Source organism: Leuresthes tenuis, unplaced genomic scaffold, assembly GCF_036924035.1.
Source record: "Leuresthes tenuis unplaced genomic scaffold, fLeuTen1.0.hap1 SCAF_1, whole genome shotgun sequence".
Classification (NCBI taxonomy): Eukaryota; Metazoa; Chordata; class Actinopteri; order Atheriniformes; family Atherinopsidae; genus Leuresthes; species Leuresthes tenuis.
The window spans coordinates 39,322,247-39,344,028 of NW_027325355.1; the positions used below are offsets into that span (position 1 = coordinate 39,322,247).

At 40.7% G+C, this 21,782-nt stretch overlaps 1 protein-coding gene across 2 annotated transcripts; it reads right to left on the reverse strand.

The window, feature by feature from the left end:
- Nucleotides 1-3,133: 3,133 nt before the first annotated feature.
- On the reverse strand, nt 3,134-20,554 carry gtf3c3 (general transcription factor IIIC, polypeptide 3). 2 transcript variants are annotated; one of them, XM_072379337.1, is made up of 19 exons: nt 20,275-20,554; nt 19,995-20,061; nt 18,115-18,446; nt 17,914-18,037; nt 17,603-17,794; nt 13,029-13,194; nt 10,638-10,785; nt 10,367-10,523; nt 9,136-9,236; nt 8,864-9,035; nt 8,140-8,342; nt 7,396-7,497; nt 7,095-7,227; nt 4,752-4,977; nt 4,611-4,665; nt 4,319-4,454; nt 3,817-3,941; nt 3,592-3,744; nt 3,134-3,369 (listed from the first exon to the last, which is right to left on the reverse strand). In XM_072379337.1, the coding sequence occupies exons 1-19, from the start codon at nt 20,365-20,367 to the stop codon at nt 3,247-3,249; spliced, it is 2,808 nt and encodes a 935-aa protein (XP_072235438.1). In that variant the 5' UTR covers nt 20,368-20,554; the 3' UTR covers nt 3,134-3,246. The 2 variants fall into 2 exon arrangements, with proteins under 2 accessions (XP_072235438.1, XP_072235439.1); XM_072379338.1 differs by lacking the exon at nt 3,134-3,369 and having other exon boundaries at nt 3,594-3,744; nt 3,851-3,941.
- Nucleotides 20,555-21,782: the final 1,228 nt, after the last annotated feature.

The following is a 21,782-nucleotide window of genomic DNA, read 5'->3' on the forward strand; positions in this document are numbered from 1 at the left end:
AGTCATATTTATCTGATAGATTCCAGTTTGTTCCTGTAAATGAAGAATCTTCCTCACACAGCAGAGTAAGTCATGGAGTTCCACAGGGTTCTGTGCTTGAACCGATTCTTTTTACTGTATACATGCTTCCATTAGGTAACACTATTAGACAGCATGGCATAAATTATAAATGTCCATTATTATGCTGATGACACTCAGCTGTACTTATCTATGAAACCAGATGAAACCAATAGGTTGGTCAGACTACAAGCCTGTCTTAAAGACAGAAAGACCTGGATGACTCAGAACTGTCTGCATCTAAATTCAGACAAAACTGAAGTTGTTCTTTTTGGATGTGAGCGCTTCAGGGAGAAATTGTCTAGTTATACACACGTGGACAAAATTGTTGGTACCCCTCAGTTAAAGAAGGAAAAACCCACAATTGTCACTGAAAGCACTTGAAACCTACAAAAGTAACAATAAATAAAAATTCATTGAAAATTAAATAATCAAAATCAGCCATTACTTTTGAATTGTTGATGAACATAATCATTTAAAAAAAAACAACTAGTGAAATAGTTGGTTGGCCAGTGGTGATCATCCAGGGTGGATAATTTGAGGAGGTGGAAGATGAGGCCAGTTGTTGGTAAATGGTGTTGATATTATAGCTGAAGAAGTCCAGGAAGGCATTGCACTGATCAGTGGAGATGTCTGGAGGGAGGGTTTTAGGAGGCTGAAGTAAGTGACTGATTGTTGAGAAGAGGACTCTGCTGTTGTCTGTACCAGTGTTGATTAGGTTGGAGTAGTATGAAGATTTGGCAGTGGTGAGGGCTCCCTTGTAGTGATGAAGGTGGTCCAAGTACATTTGGCTGTGTACAGTGAGTCCAGTCTTTTTGTAGAGTTGCTCCAGTCGATGGCCAATGGCTTTGAGCTGGCGGAGCTCCGGGATGAACCAGGGAGCATTGTGAGTAAATAAGATTGAGCAACTTTTCAGGGGGGCCAAGGTGGTGAGGGAAGAGGAGAGGCAGTTATTGTAGTGAGTCACCAGGTCAGCCGGGGAGGATACTGGGGGAGGGCTGGGGTAGGAGCTGATAAGGGTGAAGAGATCTGTGGTGTCGATATGTTTGATGTTTCTGAAGGAGATGGTCCGTTGTTCTTTGGCTTTGTGTAGTTGGGTGTGAATGTCAAAAAGTACAGCTTTGTGGTCGGAAATGGGGAAATCAGTGACATCAATGTTAGTGGAAGTGATGTCAGTACAACAGATTAAGTCGAGTGACCTTTGTTTTGGGTTGGGAGGTTGATATGTTGTATGATACCAAGACAGAAACAGACAAATGTCAACATGTAATGTTGATAATGGTCCTCAACTGACAAGCATAAACGTTTCTGTGACAAACAAAACTATATCTTATGTAAATAACTACTTACTACTTCTCCCATGTCCTTTTCTCCATCACAGCTAGATAGAAATGGGTGCTTCATGAACTCATGGTCACATAACAACAAATAACACACTCAACAGTTGGATAGGATTAGGGTAATAATTTAATCTAATATATGTATTATTTTATAATCTAATTTAAAAATAGTGTGTGGGTCAACATACTGGCTCATACTAGACCACTCTCCCCCAAGCCAGCTGTGGCAGTCCAGAGATCAATAATATTCTTTCAGCGGTTTAAATATAAACAAGTGGATATGTACACACCCAGCCCAGATGTAAAATCGTGACATAGGGATTAAGTTAATATACACTGGCTGGGATGAGAGAGGGATAGATTTAGTAAATAATCCTAACACTTCAGTCCCTGAAACAAATACAAAAAAGACTTCTCAAAAAAAGAAATTGTGATTTACTTATTAAATTAATATCTAAATTAATATAGCTTATTTCAATAAATGTAGTAATGAAATGTTGAATGAATTGTTCACTAATCTTAATACTCCTGCCTGTATTTTATCTTTAAGAAAATGTTTAATTATTGTATTTCATCCTTTATTCGAAGTAAACACAAGAAACTTGTGCTAAAAAAATGGACCAGACTCTGTGAATAATTCCCTATAATCCCTATATAGACCAGTGAGCAGCGCTGACCAACATGTCATTGGGGTCATCAGGTGGGTGTTCTTCACTAACAAGAAAGAATTAGTGAGGATTCTCATTGATTGTGGCAAAAATGGTAGTCCTACATCAAACAGTAAGATAGGTTCATAGTCTATTGCCACAGTCTTGCAACCAAAGATAACTAGATACAAATTTCTAAATGAGTCAGAAATTTAGAATGATCAGCTTGTAGTGTCTGCTGCTATAACCTATGTCTCCAAATCAAGGAGATCCAAGCATAGCGTGATCAACATGACGTTATCGCCATTGTGTAAAAAGCCACTTGAAAAAAAAAAAACAACAGCAATGTAGAGGAGTTAAATGTAACGCCTGCTCGAAATCAAACTGACATAAAACTGGTTGAGTCCTGCTCATACCCAGGCACACAAAGAAAGATGCAGCTTAGAGGTAAATAGAGGACATACAACTTCTAAGTTGCAAATCAGTGAACATGTACCTGTGGTTCATCTAAAAACAATACTTTACATCTGTATGCACTCAGAATGTGAGTTGTTCTTCACAGTCGCAGCCTGCTTGGATTCAGCAGTTATCTTCATACAATTTCCACACATCCGAGGTGATGTTGTAGCCAAGGTCATCAGATGTGTGGCTTGTAGTAAATTTATTGCCAGTCCCTCACAAGGCCACACAGAGATAAACGAGACACAACCACACACGCTCACTCTCACTCCTGAGGACAATCTAGAGTCACCAATTAACCTAACAGCATGTTTTTGGACGGTGGGAGGAAGCCGGAGTACCCAGTTTTGTGAATTTAATTTATTAACTTCTAAAATTGTAATATGTAGCCTCCTTAACTCTCGTTTGTTACGATTTTTATATGTTAATTTAGCAGTACTAATATTATCATAAAGCAGGACTGGTCAGCAGTCAAGAGTAATGGGGCTGCCATCATAAATCAATTTCAGCTCTGTTTTACACAACGCTAGTAAAATAATTCAAAAATAAGAAATGAAAAAAAGTTTAACATAAAAGGATCACATTTTTTTTCCAATATAGAATTTCTTTAAGATTTTATTCAGTATTTTTTTTAAGAAATATTACAGCATTTACTATTGTATTGGTTTATTAATGAACACTGAATTATAACCCATCCTTATACTTCCATCAAAAATGCCTGAAAACATGATGTCAGTACATTTTCAAACTATGCAATGTGTTCTGATTAGCTGCTGCGCCATCTCCATGTTCCTACTGGCCAGGTAGATGAGTGACAAGTTAAAGGCAATCTCCCTCCTCAGATCAACCTGGTCATCCGTGATGCCCTGTGAGAAGAATGGGTGGTGAAAAGGTGGATAAGTGAAAGGGGAAAAATTGTTTACCATACTTGTGAGAAAGAGAGTTAATCTAGGGACACTCATCACGTGAACATAGAGGTGAAAATTGCATTTCTAAATTCAAGGTAAGTATGACTGTGCCAACACTGTAGTCAAGATAATATTTAGAATAAGAGAAAGTGGTATGAATATGTTGACTGGTGAACCCACCTCCAGTTTCTGTGCAGGGAGTGTTAGTGCCTTTTGGTAGTAATGTATGGCCAAATGTGTAAGGCCCATCTGGTGCAGTGCTCGGCCTAAGTTGTACATACTCTCCTGACACTCTCCACGCAGCTCAACATACCGCCAGAGGAATGAGAATCCCTGAAGATACAAACATACATTTCAAAATAATAGAATACTGTTTGAAACAATGAAATAAAATAGAATGTGTACCTGCAGCACCAGTGCATGTCTTTTGGCTACATACTTCTGAGATGCCATATGGAAAAAAGTGAGGCCCACACACAGGCTGTGCAGTGGGCTGTCAGGGTGAGTCTTCAAGGCCTGAACATACTGACCTGAAAACACATGAGTTTAATTGTCACTGTGATCGAGCTTGTATGCAAAACAAAACAAAAGCCAGTTACACATGTATGAGTGGTTTAAACAAATGTCAGTATGTCTACAAAACAAGTTATACGTTAGCAAATCCTTTTTTATGCACTATCCAAATTTGTGGATAGTGAAAGATGAGGATCATGAAACGTGGATTCTCTTTGTGTGCGTGTTACAATCAAAGTTTATTCGAAAGTTCCGTAGTCTTAAGTGTCTGTGTAAAACCTAAATAAAAAATACAAATTAGAAATTCACCATGTACAATGTAAATAATACCTAAACAATTTGTAGTTTACAAAAATACTTATAAAAGCCAGTGCAGTACTAGTGTGTTAGGCACCAAGAGCATGTTTGAAGCTCCCCGACACCATGGCGTTGTGTCCACAGAGAACACACAAGGCGTGGTTGTCAGGATGTTTTAACAGTAGGCGGAGGCAGAAGCGATGGTGACGCTGATGTTGGGAGGTTATTGTCAGCTAGTGAGAACAAAGGAAATAACAGTCAACAAGCCAAGTCTGTACAGTAGACATATTGGCAATGCATTGCAACATGTACCAGACTTGCTTTGTGTGAGATGAACACACAAATAAAAAATAACAGCAGTTCAACAAAGATCTCAGGGAGATAGACACCTGATTGAAAATGTTCCAAAGCTGTGGCTGATGCACATTTTCCATAAGCATCAATCTGCAAAGAAAAAAAAAGTTTCTTATGAACAAAAAAAGACATGAAAGAATAAGTGACATATTCTCCAATAAATCATTAAAGTTAACCTGATGTAGTTGTACGCCTTGTAGTAGTTGTGGTCAAGGATGGTGGCAGACAGGCCAAAGAACTCTAGCTCCTTCCTCCTGGGTTTATTGTCATAGAAGGAGTAAAACTCCATAGCTGACTCCACAAGGAGCTCAGCCTCTTCGTAGCGTTTCACCTCACACAACGTGAGCACGCAGCTCACCAGTAGCTGCCACCAGTCCTCTTTAGATAAAACATTGGTTTTACCTGTGCAAAAAGATGATCATGCCATTTCGTATCTGGTTATTCTGAAAAATATTTTTCAATTTCTAACATTGTCTTTCTTAACCATCTACCTAAGGATCTGTAAAGAGCTCTGTAATAATAATAATAATAATAATTCATCAAGGCTTTTTATTAGAGAGACTTATGATCATTATTCAATTCTATTCACTTAATTAATTTTTCTGTAAATCTATCTCACAATGTTAGGGATACTCGGCTTTTGGGGGAATTTTCAGGATGAACCTAAAATGCATTTACAGGTGAACTTATGTGACCTTCTGTAAACTTTTGAATGCACATGTTCAACTATTCAATGTTTCAGTACTTTGTGCACAAGTTTCTGTTCTCCAACAAGGAGCTTAACGGCAACAGGTGTTTGATCCATGAATCAACCTATACATTTCCTGGTTCAATTAGAATTGGTATGTATATAGTCCTCATCATGCTGTTCACATTTTGGCATCATGAGACCAAGACGACACCCAACAATTGATCAACAGTACCTCGCCATTGCGAGGCTTCAAACAGGATGTTCTCAGTCGGATGTTGCCACTGAGCTTGGAGTGTCATCAGCAGGTTGCAACAGTGATACAGAGAGACTGGAAGAGTCACAGAAAGGAGTGGACTTCCTTTGGCCACATCCCACACTAATGACCGCTTCAATGTGAACGGTGCCCTGTGGAATCGGATGATGAATGCCACTCAACTCCAGGCACATTTAAGGGAGGTGAGAGGCACCCAAGTGTTACATCAGACCATTTGAAACCATTTACATCAGTGTGGTCTGTGTGCTTGACAACCTGCAAGGGTACCCGACTATACCACCAGGCACAGGTGTCATCGTCTTGCATGGTCCAGGGAGCAATTACGCTGGGGACAAGGGACCAATGGCACTCAGTGCTGTTCTCTGATGAAAGTCGATTCACAATGAGCAGAAATGATGGCCGCCAACAATATTGGAGATGTTAAGGAGCGCTATGCGTCCGCCACTGTTGTCACCAGACGAGCCTTCGGTGATGGTGGTGTTACAGTGTGAGAAGGTGTGTCTAGTCTAGGGGTGGGCGATATGGCAAAAATATCATATCACGATTTTTTTTTAAATAAAATCATGATCTCGATTTTGCAAATTATATTTGTTTGCGCTTGATCAGTTGTGGAAAATCCAAACCAATTCCATTTAATGGAATTGGCTTTCAGCCATGGCTCTCCATGTGGCTACTGCTACACACACAAACAAGGAGGCGGGTAAGAAAGCGCGTCACTGCCCGTAATTCGCTGTGATTGGTCGGTCAGGTTGACGACGTAATACGTCTGGTGCGTCGGTGCATCAGCAAAGAACTGCAATTTATAGAACGTGCCCTAGACGATCCCACGATCTCTGCAGTTTGGCAGATCGTTACGGATCGTCTTCACGTTGCAATAGTTCACGATTTAATATCGTCATATCGCCCACCCTTAGTCTAGTCAGTACAGAACTGCCCTACACTTTGTGAATGGTACAATACCATACTACCTGAATAACATCATCAATCCAGTCATTGTGCCCCTGCATGAACAACACAGGCCTAATTTCATCTTCATGGACAACAATGCTCCAGCTCATCGAGGTCACATCATTAGGGAATGGCTGCTGGAGACTGGGGTACCTCAAATGGAGTGGCCTGCACTTTCTCCAGACCTGAATCCCATAGAAAACCTATGGGATCAGCTGAGTCTCCGTGTAGAGGCTCGTAACTCTGTACCCCAGAACCTCAGTGACCTGTGGACTGCCCTCCAAGAAGAGTGGGAGTCTACTTGTGAACAGCATGAGACGTCGTTGTCGAGCTGTAATTGATGCTCAAGGGCATATGACAAGTTATAGAGACATTTAAATTTTTTGTTGTGGTATACCCACCAATGTTGTTGGCTTTTGTTGCAATAAATTGTTTGAGATGAGAAAATCACCAGTGCATGCTTCTACTTAAATGCCCTACTCTCATGATATAATATCACTATAGCATAAACTTTTTATATTTTCTATAGATTTTGCCAAATATCCCTAACTTTTTGTCAGTAGTGTATATATAGGTAGATATATATAGATATAGATATATAAACACCTGTGTTGTCCAGATAGGCAGTTTCATGGTCAGCGATCTCCGGTATCATATTTTCAATCTTCACCAGCCTCAGGTGATTCTCTCCTGACAGAGTTACAGAACGCACACATACTTTAGCTCGCTGCATGGCCACCTATAACACATGCATACACAGAGATATTCTTAAGACACAGGGAAACATTCATGTAAGACATTAAAAAATAAAAAGATTATCAGTTAAAAATTTTTTCTTGTTTCAATCTGTCATTGTCAATAGAAGTTCTCTATGTAAAAGGCATTCCATGTGCTTGGGGGGGGTTACCTTGAGCAGCATCGAGATCATAGTAATCATAGCATCCAGGTAGTCGTGCATTTGGCCTTGTGTTTTTAACATTGTTGAGCGATGCAGTAAAAGCTTTAATTCCTAAAAATATAGGACAAATTGTTGAGCTACACAACATCAGAAAAAGCTGACACTGCAATATTTAATGTTCTGTAATACAAAACAAAAATTATGTGAAAATAATTATCATAAAATGATGTGCCTAATTTTGTAGTGGGTGCACCATCGTTAAAATAATGTGTAAACCAAAAGGAAATAAAGCAAAACAGGAAACTTTACTAAGACACTATACATATTTCAATTTATGACATTCACTGAACCTCTTGGAGTTAGCTGTGAGACACCAAGATTTTGGCAACTGGAGGTTAAAACTGTCCCAAAACACAAGCATCTTAAACTTAAACTGAAATGAGTAAGGGGAAAGAGGTGAGAGAGCTATTAGCAACTCATTTTTAAAAAGGAGAAAAAGAGGACACATTGACACCCTCAAAAAGATGGCTGCCAAGAAGATACAGAACTGACCAGCCGTGAAGTCAATATGCACATGGGATTTGTCTCCTGCTAAAATTCTGGCAATGTTAGAGGGGGTCATTGTTGATCACCTCTTTTACTTCAACAAATATCACATTATAATCAAGTGAAACTGGAGTACAGAAATGTCAATCAATCACATAAAAAAAGACCCGAAATTAATAAATACATTTACAAAGAATATGTTTTCACCTTCTGTGCAGCAGATGAATCCCGTGCCAGTGTTTCACTGTCATACATGGACTCCAGTGCTTTAAGAGCGCAATCCATGCGCCCCAACTGCTGTTGTAGTGTTGAAAGGGAAAGCCTGGCCTCGAGGTGCTGCGGTGCCATCTCAACTACTTTAGTATAGCTCTCTGCTGCCGTCTCCATGTGGCCCAGAGCCTTAAGACACTCTTCAATAGAGAGGTAATATGGATATTTGTATACTAGTAATCATCCTGTTAACTCAACGGTATTTGACGTTTAAACCTGTGCAAAAATCATACTTATTTCCATTTTTACAATTTCTTCATGTTTGTTTAGGCTCTCCATTGAGCTCTCAAAGCTATTGTAGTCTAAACTAAATTTAAATTTCCCTGGTGCTAAGAAATACATATGTACAATTTGACTAAACCAAGAAAAAAAAAAAGACTTTTCTAATTAAATCTTCCAACAGACACGTTTTCTTTTTTAACATTTACATGGCATTGGTTCATCTGATGGGAAGTTAAGTTTAAGTCTTGCTCCCGAGGTGTTTTGCATTACACAGGAAGGGGTTTCTGTTTTATGAAACTATCAAAAGCCATACATACAAGAATTGGTCAACTTATTTGAAAAAATGGTTTCAATACCCTACATGAGCATGTTGAGAGAAGGCAGAAAACGTTCACACCACAAATAACACAGTATGTTTCCACTAATAATGAAGAACTACCTGCATGACGCAGCCACACAACAGCTAGGTTGTACTTGTCAGATATGACGAGGGCAGAAAGCAGAGGAAGAGCGGACATGTACTCGCCCTGTTCCAGGTAGGCTTCACCTACATCCAGGTACAGATCACCAATCTCCTCTGGACTCTGCTCCATCAGTGAGGACACTAAGCCCTACGAAAATGTATGAACTTTGCTTAATTTCTGGAAAGTTAAATTTTTTATTTATTCTTTAAATAGTCACCAGCTATGCAATCATGGTTATCTTGTTTACCTCCAGTGGTGTGAAGATGTGCAGGTGTATGAAGCAGATAATTAGTTTGGCTCTCAGGTCCACTGGGACACTATCCGGTACTTGTACATCTTTAATTTCACCTGGATACACACAATACAATTAAAATTAGTCATAAAGTAAAAAAAAACAAACAAAAAAAACAACATCCAAGCCCACTACAGATTTGTCAAAAGGACATAGTTCCAGAAGTCCGATAGATTGTTCAGATGCAACTTCCAATCATGTTCTTTTTAAGAGAGAAAAGGCTTTAAAGTAGCAACATTTCTTAAAATGATGTGTAGCTCTTGTTTTTTCTTGTGATTTCTTACAAGCCTTCCTAAATTAATGGACAAGAAGTGTAATAGCAATGGCAATAGCCTATGTTATGTGTTGTCAAAAGGACATAGTTATGTGTTACGTTATGTGTTTCTGAGGTTGTTAACCTAATCTTAAAACCTGATTAGGACAAGATGATTTTTTTTATCATTCATGTCCTAATAAGTAAATGGACTTGTACTTGTATAGCGCTTTTCTAGTCTAACTGACCACTCAAAGCTTCACTACATGCCGCATTCACCCCACTCACACACACTCATACAGCACATCTTAAGATATAACTACGTGCTTTCTAATCATTCACACACATTCATACCCCAGTGATACACTGGGAGGCAACGTGGGGTTCAGTGTCTGGACTCAAGGACTCTTTGACATGTATCCTGGGGAAGCCAGAGTCGAACCACCGACCTTCCGATTGGTGGGCGACTGCTCTTCCTCCGAAGCTACAGCCGCCCCAAGTTCATCTATAATAAGTAGTATGCAAATTCTTAGGCTTTTATAGGTGTGCTGAAAGTAAGCATTTAAGGATGACACCTGTTTTCTGGTGCAGCAATAATCTGCTGCAGGGTAATGTTAACAAAAGTAAAGAGTGGGACCAAAAGCGTAGTTATAACCCAGTAATACTTTACAAAAATGCTCTGCCATTATCTGCCAGTATCAAAAACAATCTTTCATGTAGTCAAGACAGACTGCCAGTAAATCATTCTACATTATGGAGTAAGATTGCTGGAGGTCATTAGTCCTGAGAATTACAGCCACCTTTACTACAGTTTTCCTTTTAATGAAAAATAAAATAAAATTAAATACATAACATTCAGCATCAATACTGTGGTTCACTCTCTCTGCTATGAGCTCGGTCATAAAATGGAAATCTTTGAAAACAACAGCTCACAGTTCTCTGCTGCAATTTCCTCTGTGGTGTTTGACTTTGTGTCCTCTTCATTTTTGTCCTCTTGCTCCTTTGTCACTCTCTCTTTTTGTGATGGTGTTGAGATTTCTGGTATGGATTGAGCTCTAACCAAGACAATACCTGCAAACTGGACCAAGACCTATGAAACCAGGCACAAATGTAAATCATTAACTGAGGCAACAACACACATTTACTCTCACTCTTAATGACATGAAGAAACAGTCAGCATCGTGCACAAAGAACACATACAAACCTGCAGGGCCTCTTTGTACTGGTGGTTGGCGATATATAGCTCAGCTGCCATGTTGAGGAAGTCATCACTGACCAAGCAAGGGTGTCGTGTCAGAGCTTCGTCAATCACACTTAGCGCTGAGAGGAGGTCATTACTCTCATAGTAACTCCTAAAACAAACAAACATATGTGTAGCGAACTCAAGTGTGGAATTTAATACAAACTTAAGACTTTAAATGACTCCAACATTCTTTTGTGGGGATGGTCAGTGTGGAAATACCAGATGGGGGATTTCTACATCAACGAAGAGAAATTTACAACAACTTTTGCCCATGAAAGCATTTTGGGGGAGTTTGTCAGCCCCTCTTTCCACAGACCTGTGCCATAAATTTAGGTGGATGCATTAATGACTTAGTGCTAACTAAGCTGAACAAACAACGGACCCTTTCAGGAGAGTATTGGAGAAAACCAGAACAGGACACTTCTGATCTTATCTGGGTCAAAGTAAACGAATAGTGACAGTTGCCTGCTTTGAGATAAAATCATTACTGTTAAATTGTAGTCGTTGTCTGACTGTTGATTTTAATTCTTAAACTGGACAAGAAAGGGAAATGTATTATCACATTAGCCCCACCAAGAATATTTTTCACCAGCTGCAACTGGCTTATACAACAATAATTTGGTCTTAACTCAACAAACAAGAGATATAATTTCATCATAAGATTGTGTTTTGCAAAACTGTTACAAGTTCGGTTATTATTTATTTCCATCATTTGGGTTAACGTTGGGTCCTGTAATTAGCCACCGGAACATTCATATCTGTTGGTAGTTTCAAAGACAAACATTTGCCATTTGCTACAACTCTATTTCGTGACAAAGCATAGTTTAAGCAGTCATAACTAAATGTGTGCCAAGCATAGAATTCGAGGCAGTAACCAAGGAGCTAATTATTCTTTTCCTTCTTTTTACCGCCACTGAGAATGGCAGCTTCTGCAACCTCGCCACGCCGCAACTCGTAGATAATCCAGGTGCGCAAAATGCTATGTGAAATTACTTTGGCTTTAAAACAAATGAGCGTGGTGAAGCCATTAACACCGAAGCACCACTGTGCAAACTGTGTTACAAAACATGTCTGACCAAGGGTGGACCCATGGAAAAAAAGCCACATTCAGTGCTAAAAGCAAGCAACGCCAGCCCCCTTCACTCTCCACAAAAGTAGCTCTGGAAAGAAATTAAAGCTGCATTGCAATTAGCTATTAGCCTATTTATATTATTTTACTTTATATTAAAATAGAGTCAATAATGGCATTTTTGTCTTCTCTTTTTATTTGGAAAAGTATTGAAAAGTATGAAAATACCGGTATCGATACCTAAATGTTGGTATCATGACAACACTAAACATTTCTGAAGAAACTTTGATGGGTGCCACTTGAGCTACTGCCCGCCGAGAGACCTGCTTGTTGCCTAACGTGAAATTCAACATGAAACAGCTCAGGTACAGAAATAAGCTAAAAGATAGTTTGACATATGAGATACTGGCTTGGTATGGTGAAACTTGCCTGTTCAATGTTTGCTTTAAGCCTGCTTTAGGCAGAATGAGGAAGGGAAAGCACACAGAAGCACTGTGTAAGCCAGAGACAGACACAGAGGAGAACAGGTTGTGCCCCAGTGAACAAACATATTTCAGAAAACATGAAAGTTACATTGAAAATTTTTTTTAAACCAGGGAATCGCAAAAAGGTCTGCTGAAGACACTGATGTAATTTTTATGAAGGTCTTGTTTAGATTAGAGAGACTTGATGCCATTGGTTTGGCAAGGTACGTCTCAGATAGACCTAGGGACCTCCCTATGAGTGGACAGGTTGAGAGACAGGTTGTGATGTTGAGTGTGTGTGTATTAGGTTGCTTCATAGGGAGAAGATGAGGTCCAGTTGAATGACAGGCTGCTGCGGTGATGCAGTTTGTTTTAGTCAGACAGACTCAGAACAAAAATTCCCCCATGATGTAAACCTGTGAAATATTTTTCTTTGATAGTGTGACATGTATAAAATAGCTGTGACAACTCCTGCTTTGTTCAACCGGGCTCTTTATTTTAAAATGAGAGTGAATAAGACTTTCCTGATCGAGCGACACATAGAGATATAATTTTTGTTGAGGATGGAGCAACCGTGCGGGACTAGTTGTGCGCTAAAATTCGTGAGGGAAACGGGAGAATAATAAGTATGCACAATAGTATAATGTGTGCCTTTTTGCCTTCGGCATTGGCACCCATAATTACAACATAATTACGATGTTGTTCTTTTTACAGAGTGGATATCGGAGTAATGATTAGATAAATTCCTGGGTGGATGAGTAAATAAAACACTAAATTTTGGATTCCGTTTCCTATTTTCTATCATTGTGTATCCCTTACTTAGCCATGTCCTTTGAGAGCTGCATGAAGTGCTCTCCATCCTCCAGTGGGAGCAGAGACAGGATCTTCCTGTAGCCATCCATACACTGTTTGTGCTCTCCCAAACGCATGTGAAGGCTGGAGCGCTCCCACAGATAGCGCACATTGGTAGGGTCATACTTTATAGCTGTCAAAAAAAGGGGTTGTAGATTAAAGCATATCAAAATATGAACATAAATATTGAGCTCAAAGCACCGTAACATCTTTAAGGATTTAGATTTAAGGAACTGTAACAAATTCAATAAAACACATATTTCTAAGCCCCTGATAGCTAGCTAGGTCCTTTTAGTCACTGTGGAGTCACCTAGCGTAGCTAACCCCGTTAGCCGCCCCTCAGCAGAACCCGAGCACCCAGGACCCCAGGCTGGCTGAGTAACGATCAAGAAGAAGAGGCATAGTTCAAAAGTCAAGCCCCAGGTTCACCATCAAACTGTCCACGTTTCAAACAGATTTTCCCCACTCAGCAATGTGCAATTTTGCCAAAACAATGTCAGACTCCCTCTTGACCTCAAATCTGGCCAGTGACTACGTGTTAAGCCGCATGTCATCCTTAAACTGCTGGTTGTCCAACCATCAACATGGACGATGTAGGTAATTGGCAATCATTCTAGGCAAAGTCTGGTCTGATTAGGAGGTAGGCATTCATGCCACTTTGGAAGGAGCGGCTCCAATTTCTAGAAATATGGACCAATTTATTTGCCATCCAAAAACATGACAACCCAGGGTTGAGACCAGGATGCAGAGTTGTAGTCTTTCATAATTCTCTGCAACTTCCCACCTGCTACTATCCCCTCAAGATCCCACACTGACTGCGTTTGCTCCCAAACCTCTAAAATGTAATCATATCAGAAAACAAAAGAGAAACTCAAAAAAAACTAAGAGAAAATTTAACTGAAAAAAAACATAAAACTATTAAATGTGGTTTGTTGAAGATTACATCTCTCCTTCACAAATCTCTGTAAATAAATTAGTTGATTTGTGAATATTTAATTTTTTTTCAATTAGAAAAAAAAATAAAAAAAAAATCAATGAATCAACTCTTTCTAATTACTGAAATGTTCATGTTTTGGTTAATTAAATGAGTTTATTAACTGAAGTTATGTGACACCATAAAAATACTCACTGTGGAAAAAGTCAGGAAAAAAAGACTTTTGTACATTCAAAGCACATCATTTGCTATGAAATATGAAACTGAACTTTTTGAAGAGAGGCTGAGCAAATGTGTACAGAACTACAAACACTTATAGCCTGGGCATAGAGAATTCCTAAAGAACAGTTGGGAGGAGATTGGACATAACTTGGATGTGAGTCTGAAGGCAACAAAGTGCCCTCTGGTGGATATATTGCCTAACAACCAATCCAACATAAAGCACACATGGGAGTATGTAAGCAGTGATGCTTGGAAACGTTTGAAATGGAAGCGGACATGAAATTATCAGCCTTCAGTCTCACCTCCTTTTCATGGCTCGCTTTGGCTACGCTCATTCACTCTTACGTCTCTGCTCAGTTTCCTTCCTCGGTTCGAGTCAGTTTAACCCTATAATGACCAACCTGACTGTGTCAGATGTCATTTTCTTGCAGTCTTGGGGCTCTGCTTACTCGGAGCTGTATGGACTAATCTGTTTTAGTTTTACCGTCTAGCTCAGTGGTCGCCTGGTAGATCTTTGAAACGTTCCCTGTCAATCATGAAAATAATAGAGAAATAATCACCCAAATACATTATGGCTGATGTAAGGCTAATGTTCAGTTTTGCAAGCGCCTCTCTTTTTTCTCTATCTGAAGCTTGTTGATGGTTGCCGAGTCGCTCACGGCGTGACTTCAAAATGACGTATTTCCGCCTGGCGCGGCACATAGTCTTGCACCAGTCAAAATTTTTAACTTGGCGCGCACGGAGAATGACAAACAGGATGGACAAATTCGCTTTATGCATGGAACGTCAGTGAATATATATATAAAATATATAAAAATATAAGCCAGCTTGCTAACTTCCGGTGTAACGTCATTTCATTTTGCCGGCATATTCTTCACTTCCTCATCCTCATCTTGCGAGGTAGTTATAAACCAATATAGATATTTGGCTGCCCTGTCACCGATTTGGCGACCTCAGAATCGGGTCTCTGGTTTTTGCGGATGATGTGGTTCTGCTAGCGTCGACAGGCCGTGAACTTCAGCTCTCACTGGAGCGGTTCGCAGCCGAGTGTGAAGCGGCTGGGATAATAATCAGCACCTCCAAATCCGAGACCATGGTCCTCAGCCGGAAAAGGGTGGAATGCTCTCTCCGGGTCAGGAATGAGATCCTTCCCCAAGTGGAGGAGTTCAAGTATCTCGGGGTCTTGTTCACGAGTGAGCGACGAATGGAGCGGGAGATTGGCAGGCAGATCGGTGTGGCATCTGCAGTGTTGCGGGCTCTGCACCGACCCGTCGTTGTGAAGAAGGAGCTGAGCCAGTAGCTCTCGATTTACCGGTCAATCTATGTTCCGACCCTCACCTATGGTCACCAGGTGTGGGTAGTGACCGAAAGAACGAGATCGCGAATACAAGCGGCTGAAATGGGCTTCCTCCGCAGGGTGTCTGGGCTCTTCCTTAGAGATAGGGTGAGAAGCTCAGTCATCCGGGAGGGGCTCGGAGTAGAACCGCTGCTCCTCCGCATTGAGAGGAGCCAGATGAGGTGGCTCGGGCATCTGGTTAGGAAGCCTCCTGGACACCTCCCTGGTGAGGTGTTCCGGGCACGTTCCACTGGGAGGAGACCCCGGGGAAGACCCAGGACACATTGGAGAGACTATGTCTCTCGGCTGGCCTGGGAACACCTCAGGGTCTCCCCGGAGGAGATGGAAGAAGTGGCCGGGGACAGGGATGTCTGGGTTTCTCTGCTCAAGCTGCTGCCTCCGCGACCCGACCCCCGGAAAAGCGGTAGATGATGGATGAGTCACCAGAGCAAGAACTGCAGACAGTGACTTTGCTAAGCAAAGTACTTCTATGGTATGTTAATACGATGTATTTTTGTGATTTTACCACATAACTGTAAACAGTCATTCATTTCACAGTAATATTCAATATTGCGTTGTAGAAGTATGCACCTGATGTAAGAATATATATTTCATATATCTCATACAGACACAGTCTTTACAGACCATGGATGAACTGTTCCTCTATCTGAACTACCTTGCCCTTAGACTGAAGAACCTGGCTGATTGGTATGGGATCCATCAATCTACTGTCAGCAGGATCATTCTGATCTGGAGCAGTTTTTGGTTTACAAAGAATTTGGATGTCCCAAGCAGAGTGCCAGCAGAGTTTAGAGATCACCCCGATACCACTGTAAGTCTGGACTGCACAGAGCTCAGATGTCAACCTCTGCTTTACTCCAGAGTGAAGTGTATTCCAGCTACAAGTGTCACTGTACCCTGAAGGGAATGATTGGTATGGCTCCCAATGGTGCGGTAACCTTTGTTTCTCCCCTCTTTGCTGGCTCAGTTAGTGACAAGATTCCACATTACTTTTCTTTTTATGTAAAAATTAAGTTGAATAACTCAGAATTGAAGTTGGTGTGTTGATGTGAAGCTATGGCCAGTTTGATATGCTAGTTAGTGTTTTCTTTATTGCACTAATTTGAACGGTGGACCACAGCATTTCATGTCATTCAAATACAATAAAAGGCGTCAAGTTGGAACTACAATCCTCTTCTTTCAACGCTTCAATAGATGGAGCTTGCCTCTCACCAAGGTTGAGGTCAGGGATCTTGGGCTTAAAAAGGTTGGAGACCACTGGTCTAGATCATCCTGCACGTCACCACCAACATCCTCGCTACCATCTCACATTTGATGGTAGAAGTGGAAGCAGCACCAAAAAAGAAAGTCAGTGATTTTAAGGCATTTTGCTGCATCTGCCTCCAGCACGTTCTTTTATATCTTAAGTCTTTTGCATCACCTTAATGTTTCTGCAGTTTTCTTTTATATATATTCATCATTCCCAGTGATTCACAGAAGCATGTAAAAGGAGCTGGGGCAAACTCACAAGGACCAAACTTAATTGGCTACAGGTTTGGGATGCATCCGACAGCCAGTGATGTTGAAAAAACCCATTTGCGGAACCCATCTACCTACCCACCCTGCGTCAGTAATCACACAGTGTGTGCTGCTTGATCAGATCATAGGGGATGGAAGTATTTCAATTCAGACTAATTAAGATTGTTTTATGCAGATGATTTGATCAAGATAGCTTCATCAAGCAGAAACCTACAATAGAAGCCTCAAGTGGAGCAGTTTAAGTATCTTGAGATATGTACCGATCTATCTTCATGAAGAGACAGCTGAGTTGGAGTTATTGATTCACCAGTTGATATACGTTCCAACTTTCACTATGGTCATGAGCTGTGGGGAGTGATAGATAGAATAGGATCCTAAATATAAAGCTTGGTCTTCTGCATCCTCAAATAGCTTTGACCCTTTCACCCCCACCCCCTTCAAATAAATAAAGAGATGCAAATGTAAATCTAAACAAAGCTGAAGGACCCGATGACACAGCAACAAACTGACCTTTAGTGTAGCAGATGACGGCTTGTCGGATGTTGTCCTGTTCAAGAGACATGTCAGCCAGTCGTATCCACTCATCACAGTCTGAGGGGTTAAGGTGGGCAGCAATAAGACCAAACTGCAGCGCTTTGTCCATATCTTCATTATCCTCATAGATCATTGCCAATGTGGAGAAGGGCTCATAGGCCAGAGGAGCTAAACAAGAAATTTATCATTTGAACTCGTCATGCTGAACAGAAGTGTGACATTATTACAATATGATATTGTGTCAAAGTCTTGAAAGCTGTTCTCTGGACATAGCACTTGTTTCATACCCTGTCTTATGATTTCCATGCACATCAAGATGGCATCCTCTTTCTCTCCTCTAGCATAGCGGATGTTGGCCTCTCCCATCAGGCCCCTAAGCGCCTGAGGCAGCTTGCTACCATGACGTCGCCCCTGGACAGATACACAGCCATATACTAAATAAGAATTGGGAGAGGAGAGGTGGGACTGAAATTTCTTCTCCTTCTTACCTTCATCAACTTCTTGTTTTCTCGGTTTAGCTCCATCTCCAGTGCGAAAACATCTCCCACAGTGACATCCTCTGTTGTCTCCTCCATTCTCTGCTTACCCCGCACACCTCTTCTCCCTTCTCTCCCGCCTCGCTGCTTTCTCTCCATCTCTTCAGCCTTAACATTTACCCCCTCATCCTCCTCTGCATTGTAATCCTTATCATGTTCATCGTCAACATAGCTCAAGCTATCCTCGTCTTCCTCTTTCTCCTCTTCCTCTGAAGATGGATGCTCTACAGTTTCTCCTAGAATGGAAGCAAAGGCCAGGTGTACTCCTGGGCTGACTCCTTCCTCTGAGAAGACATGAGAGCTTGGTTAAGTGATGTCACTTTAACATCAACATTTTTCATCAAAAGAAAGAAATTCAAGTTAGCTAACCAAGTATTTTAAATCATTCTTCACTTTTTGATTATAGTGTCTATAGCTGTTTTCCAGCAAAAAATCAAAAATAAATTAGTTGAAAAAAATGTAGTTTAGGGTCATCCATGTAACGTGGTTCAAAGGGCATTAATACAATCGAAGTTAAAAGTTGAATTCTTAATTCTTCATTTTAAATCTTAAAAAAAGGGATTATTAGTAGGGTAGGACGTGTAAACCGGGGGGGGGAGACATCATGTTGATGACATCACGCCCATAGACCACGCCACAATGGTGTTTACGGAAGCGACCAAGGCAATGGCAACTAGTACTGCAGGACTGTATGGCTTAATGCTAAAAATAGTGTGTGGTGGCAGCCGGCAAATCTGTGAGTGCGTGACATCACGAAGGAGAAAGAAAATTGATGTTAATGAGCAATAACCACAACATCCGCACAGAGAAGTATTTGGATGCGGCGTAGGAGCATGTGGCGGGTTTCAAGAGGAGACACGTTGTTCAGGAGATCCATCTTCTTGAGAAAGTGAGTGGCAGTGGGGCTATATAGGGTATCAACATGGGCGGGTTACCGCACCTTAGCCAACCTGTTTGGCATCGCAAAGTCCTCCATTTGCGCTGTTGTGCATGATTTCTGCAAAGCTGTGCACCAGGTCCTCATGCCTGACTATATCAAATGTCCAGGAGGTGCTGCGAGGCTTCAGACAGAGGAGGGGTCTCCCCCAGTGTGCTGGGGCGATTGATGGGAGTCACATCCCCATCATTGCACCCAAAGAAAATCATATAGACTATTTCAACCGTAAAGGCTGGCACTCTGTCCTTCTACAGGCCTGTGACACACTTTATTTTCTTTTTTCAATTAACTATTCTTTTACAAAACAGTGCAGCAGGGTCAGAATGACGTCAAAGTCGCATTAAATGCGATTTGGCTGTTCAGATATGGGTCACATTCAATCAGGTACGTATCCGATTCAGTACCACATATAAAAGTGGCCCGATTCTGATTTGAAAATGTCAGATTCAATGCAATTTGTGCTGTTCACACTGTCAAAAGAAAATCAGATATGGGTCACATATGAGCGAAAAAATCGGATTCAGGTCACTTGCAACTGCAGTGTGAACGTAGCCTTGGTGACTGTTGTAATATGTCTCATATGCAGTATATATAGTGCACCATGCGGAGTGATATGAGAGTCAGCTCCGACACTAACTGCTGTAATATGACTACTACCTGAGGGATAGTAAAACCTAAGTCTCTTCTATGCCTTGGTGTCATTATTTACTCATCCAATAATACACAGGTGAAGTATTAAAACTGAAAACGTCGACCCAGCCATGAAGCTATTCGTCTGCACAGACCGCCATCTTGGCAACTCCTCCGCGACACATCAGTTGAAAGCGCTTTGTTGTATGAAAATCGTTCATTAATGAAATCTAAATCCACAGCAACTGATAAACAGTAATGTTACCGATTTTCCCATGTGCCTGTGCAGAGGTAGACGGCTGAGCATCATCTTCCACATCTTCAGTTAATGTCTGTGAGTCATGAGGGGGAAAAAACAAAGCATCACCTTTTTAAGTTACTAATAACGAAAGTCACCAGAGCAGACTCAACAATCTAATGATTTTTCTTAAGTCGAGCTGCTCAGATAGAGCATCGTTTAACCAGCACTTTTTGTCTGCCATCTTCCACAGCATATGAACTTTAATTTGATTTATACAATTTACTAGTCGCACTTTTTGGTTTACCTCAACTTTCCGCTCGTCTCTCCTTCTGTCGAACTCTTCGAAAGTTATTCTACCCTCCAAATAATCGATTAGCTCAGCGCTGAAACCAGACATGTCGTTCTGCGTGTCTGCTGCTGAATCAAACGGGAAGTGCTTCTTTAAGAGAATCGCATCACCTCACACAAATCTTTACCTTAATAAAAACATCAAATAAGAGAGACAAGTCAAGTCTAGTCTAGCGAATCTTATTTGTGTCATTTGTGCCTTCTCGTATCCTCCATAATGTACAATCTGATCTCTCCTGCTGCTTAATGACCCGGATATTCCTAGTTTTAGGTTCAATGACAGCCTGCATCCTAAACGTTGCTTACTGCCATCTTCTGGATGCAACAAGCTCCTCTGAATCTCCATGGTAACCCAGTATTTAAGACATTCGAACGGGTATGATATTTTCACAGAGATATCGTTCTTCTCCCCTGTCACTACAGTATGAAATAAATAAGCAGAATAACCTTTTTTAGGTTTTGGTGGTTTATTTATCCATTGCAAGCAAAGAACAAACTCTCTCCAAACTTTTAACTAAATAGGCAACAGCAGATTTTCTTCAAAAATCTTAAGTATCCTAAACATAAACACACATCAAAATGCAGTTAACGAAAAATAGATAACTTCTCCTCAAGGGACTGCAGTTCCCATCAATGTCTTGCTTATATTTAATTTGAAGATAGTCTTTGGCTGTATAAAATCTAGGAATGTGTTGAAAATAAGTTTCCTTAACTTTCTTGATCAATAAAAATATTGAAAAGGTCTCTTTCCATGTTATGTCATCCACAAAACAATTCCAAACTTAAAGTGCATTTGGTACTGTGGTACTCTGAAATCTATTATTAATTCAACAATATAAAGCCAGTAGCCAATATATATATATCAATAGATAAAGAATAAGGCAAATAATCCCAGCCCAGGTGAATGGTTTCCACTAAAATTCAAAGTCTTAAATTAATGGTGACAACGACTCCTTCCCCTCCTGTTGACGTGCAACAACACTAATGCATATGTTTGTATATATCTTGTATGTTACAATTCACTTTAACTAAGCTTCGTATGACTATCGGTGCATCATTAATGGCATTGACCAGGACAGCTAAACAGCTTCTTCTGGTTTTCCAACAGGAGCTCAGTGAATTCCAGCGTGGTACTGTGATAGGATGTCACCTCTGCAACAAGTCCAGTTGTGAAACTTCCTCATTACTAAATATTCCACAGTTAACTGTCAGTGGTATTATGACAAAGTGGAAGCGATTGGGAACAACAGCAACTCAGCCGAAGTGGTATGCCATGTAAAATGCCAGTGGATAACAAAGCGCAGAGGTCGCCAAATTTTTGAAGAGTCAGTTGCTACAGACCTCCAAACTTCATGTGTCTTTCAGATTAGCTCAAGAAGAGTGCGTAGAGAGCTTTTTGGAATGGGAGAGCAGCTGCACCTAAGCCATACATCACCAAGTGCAATGCAAAGCGTTGGATGCAGT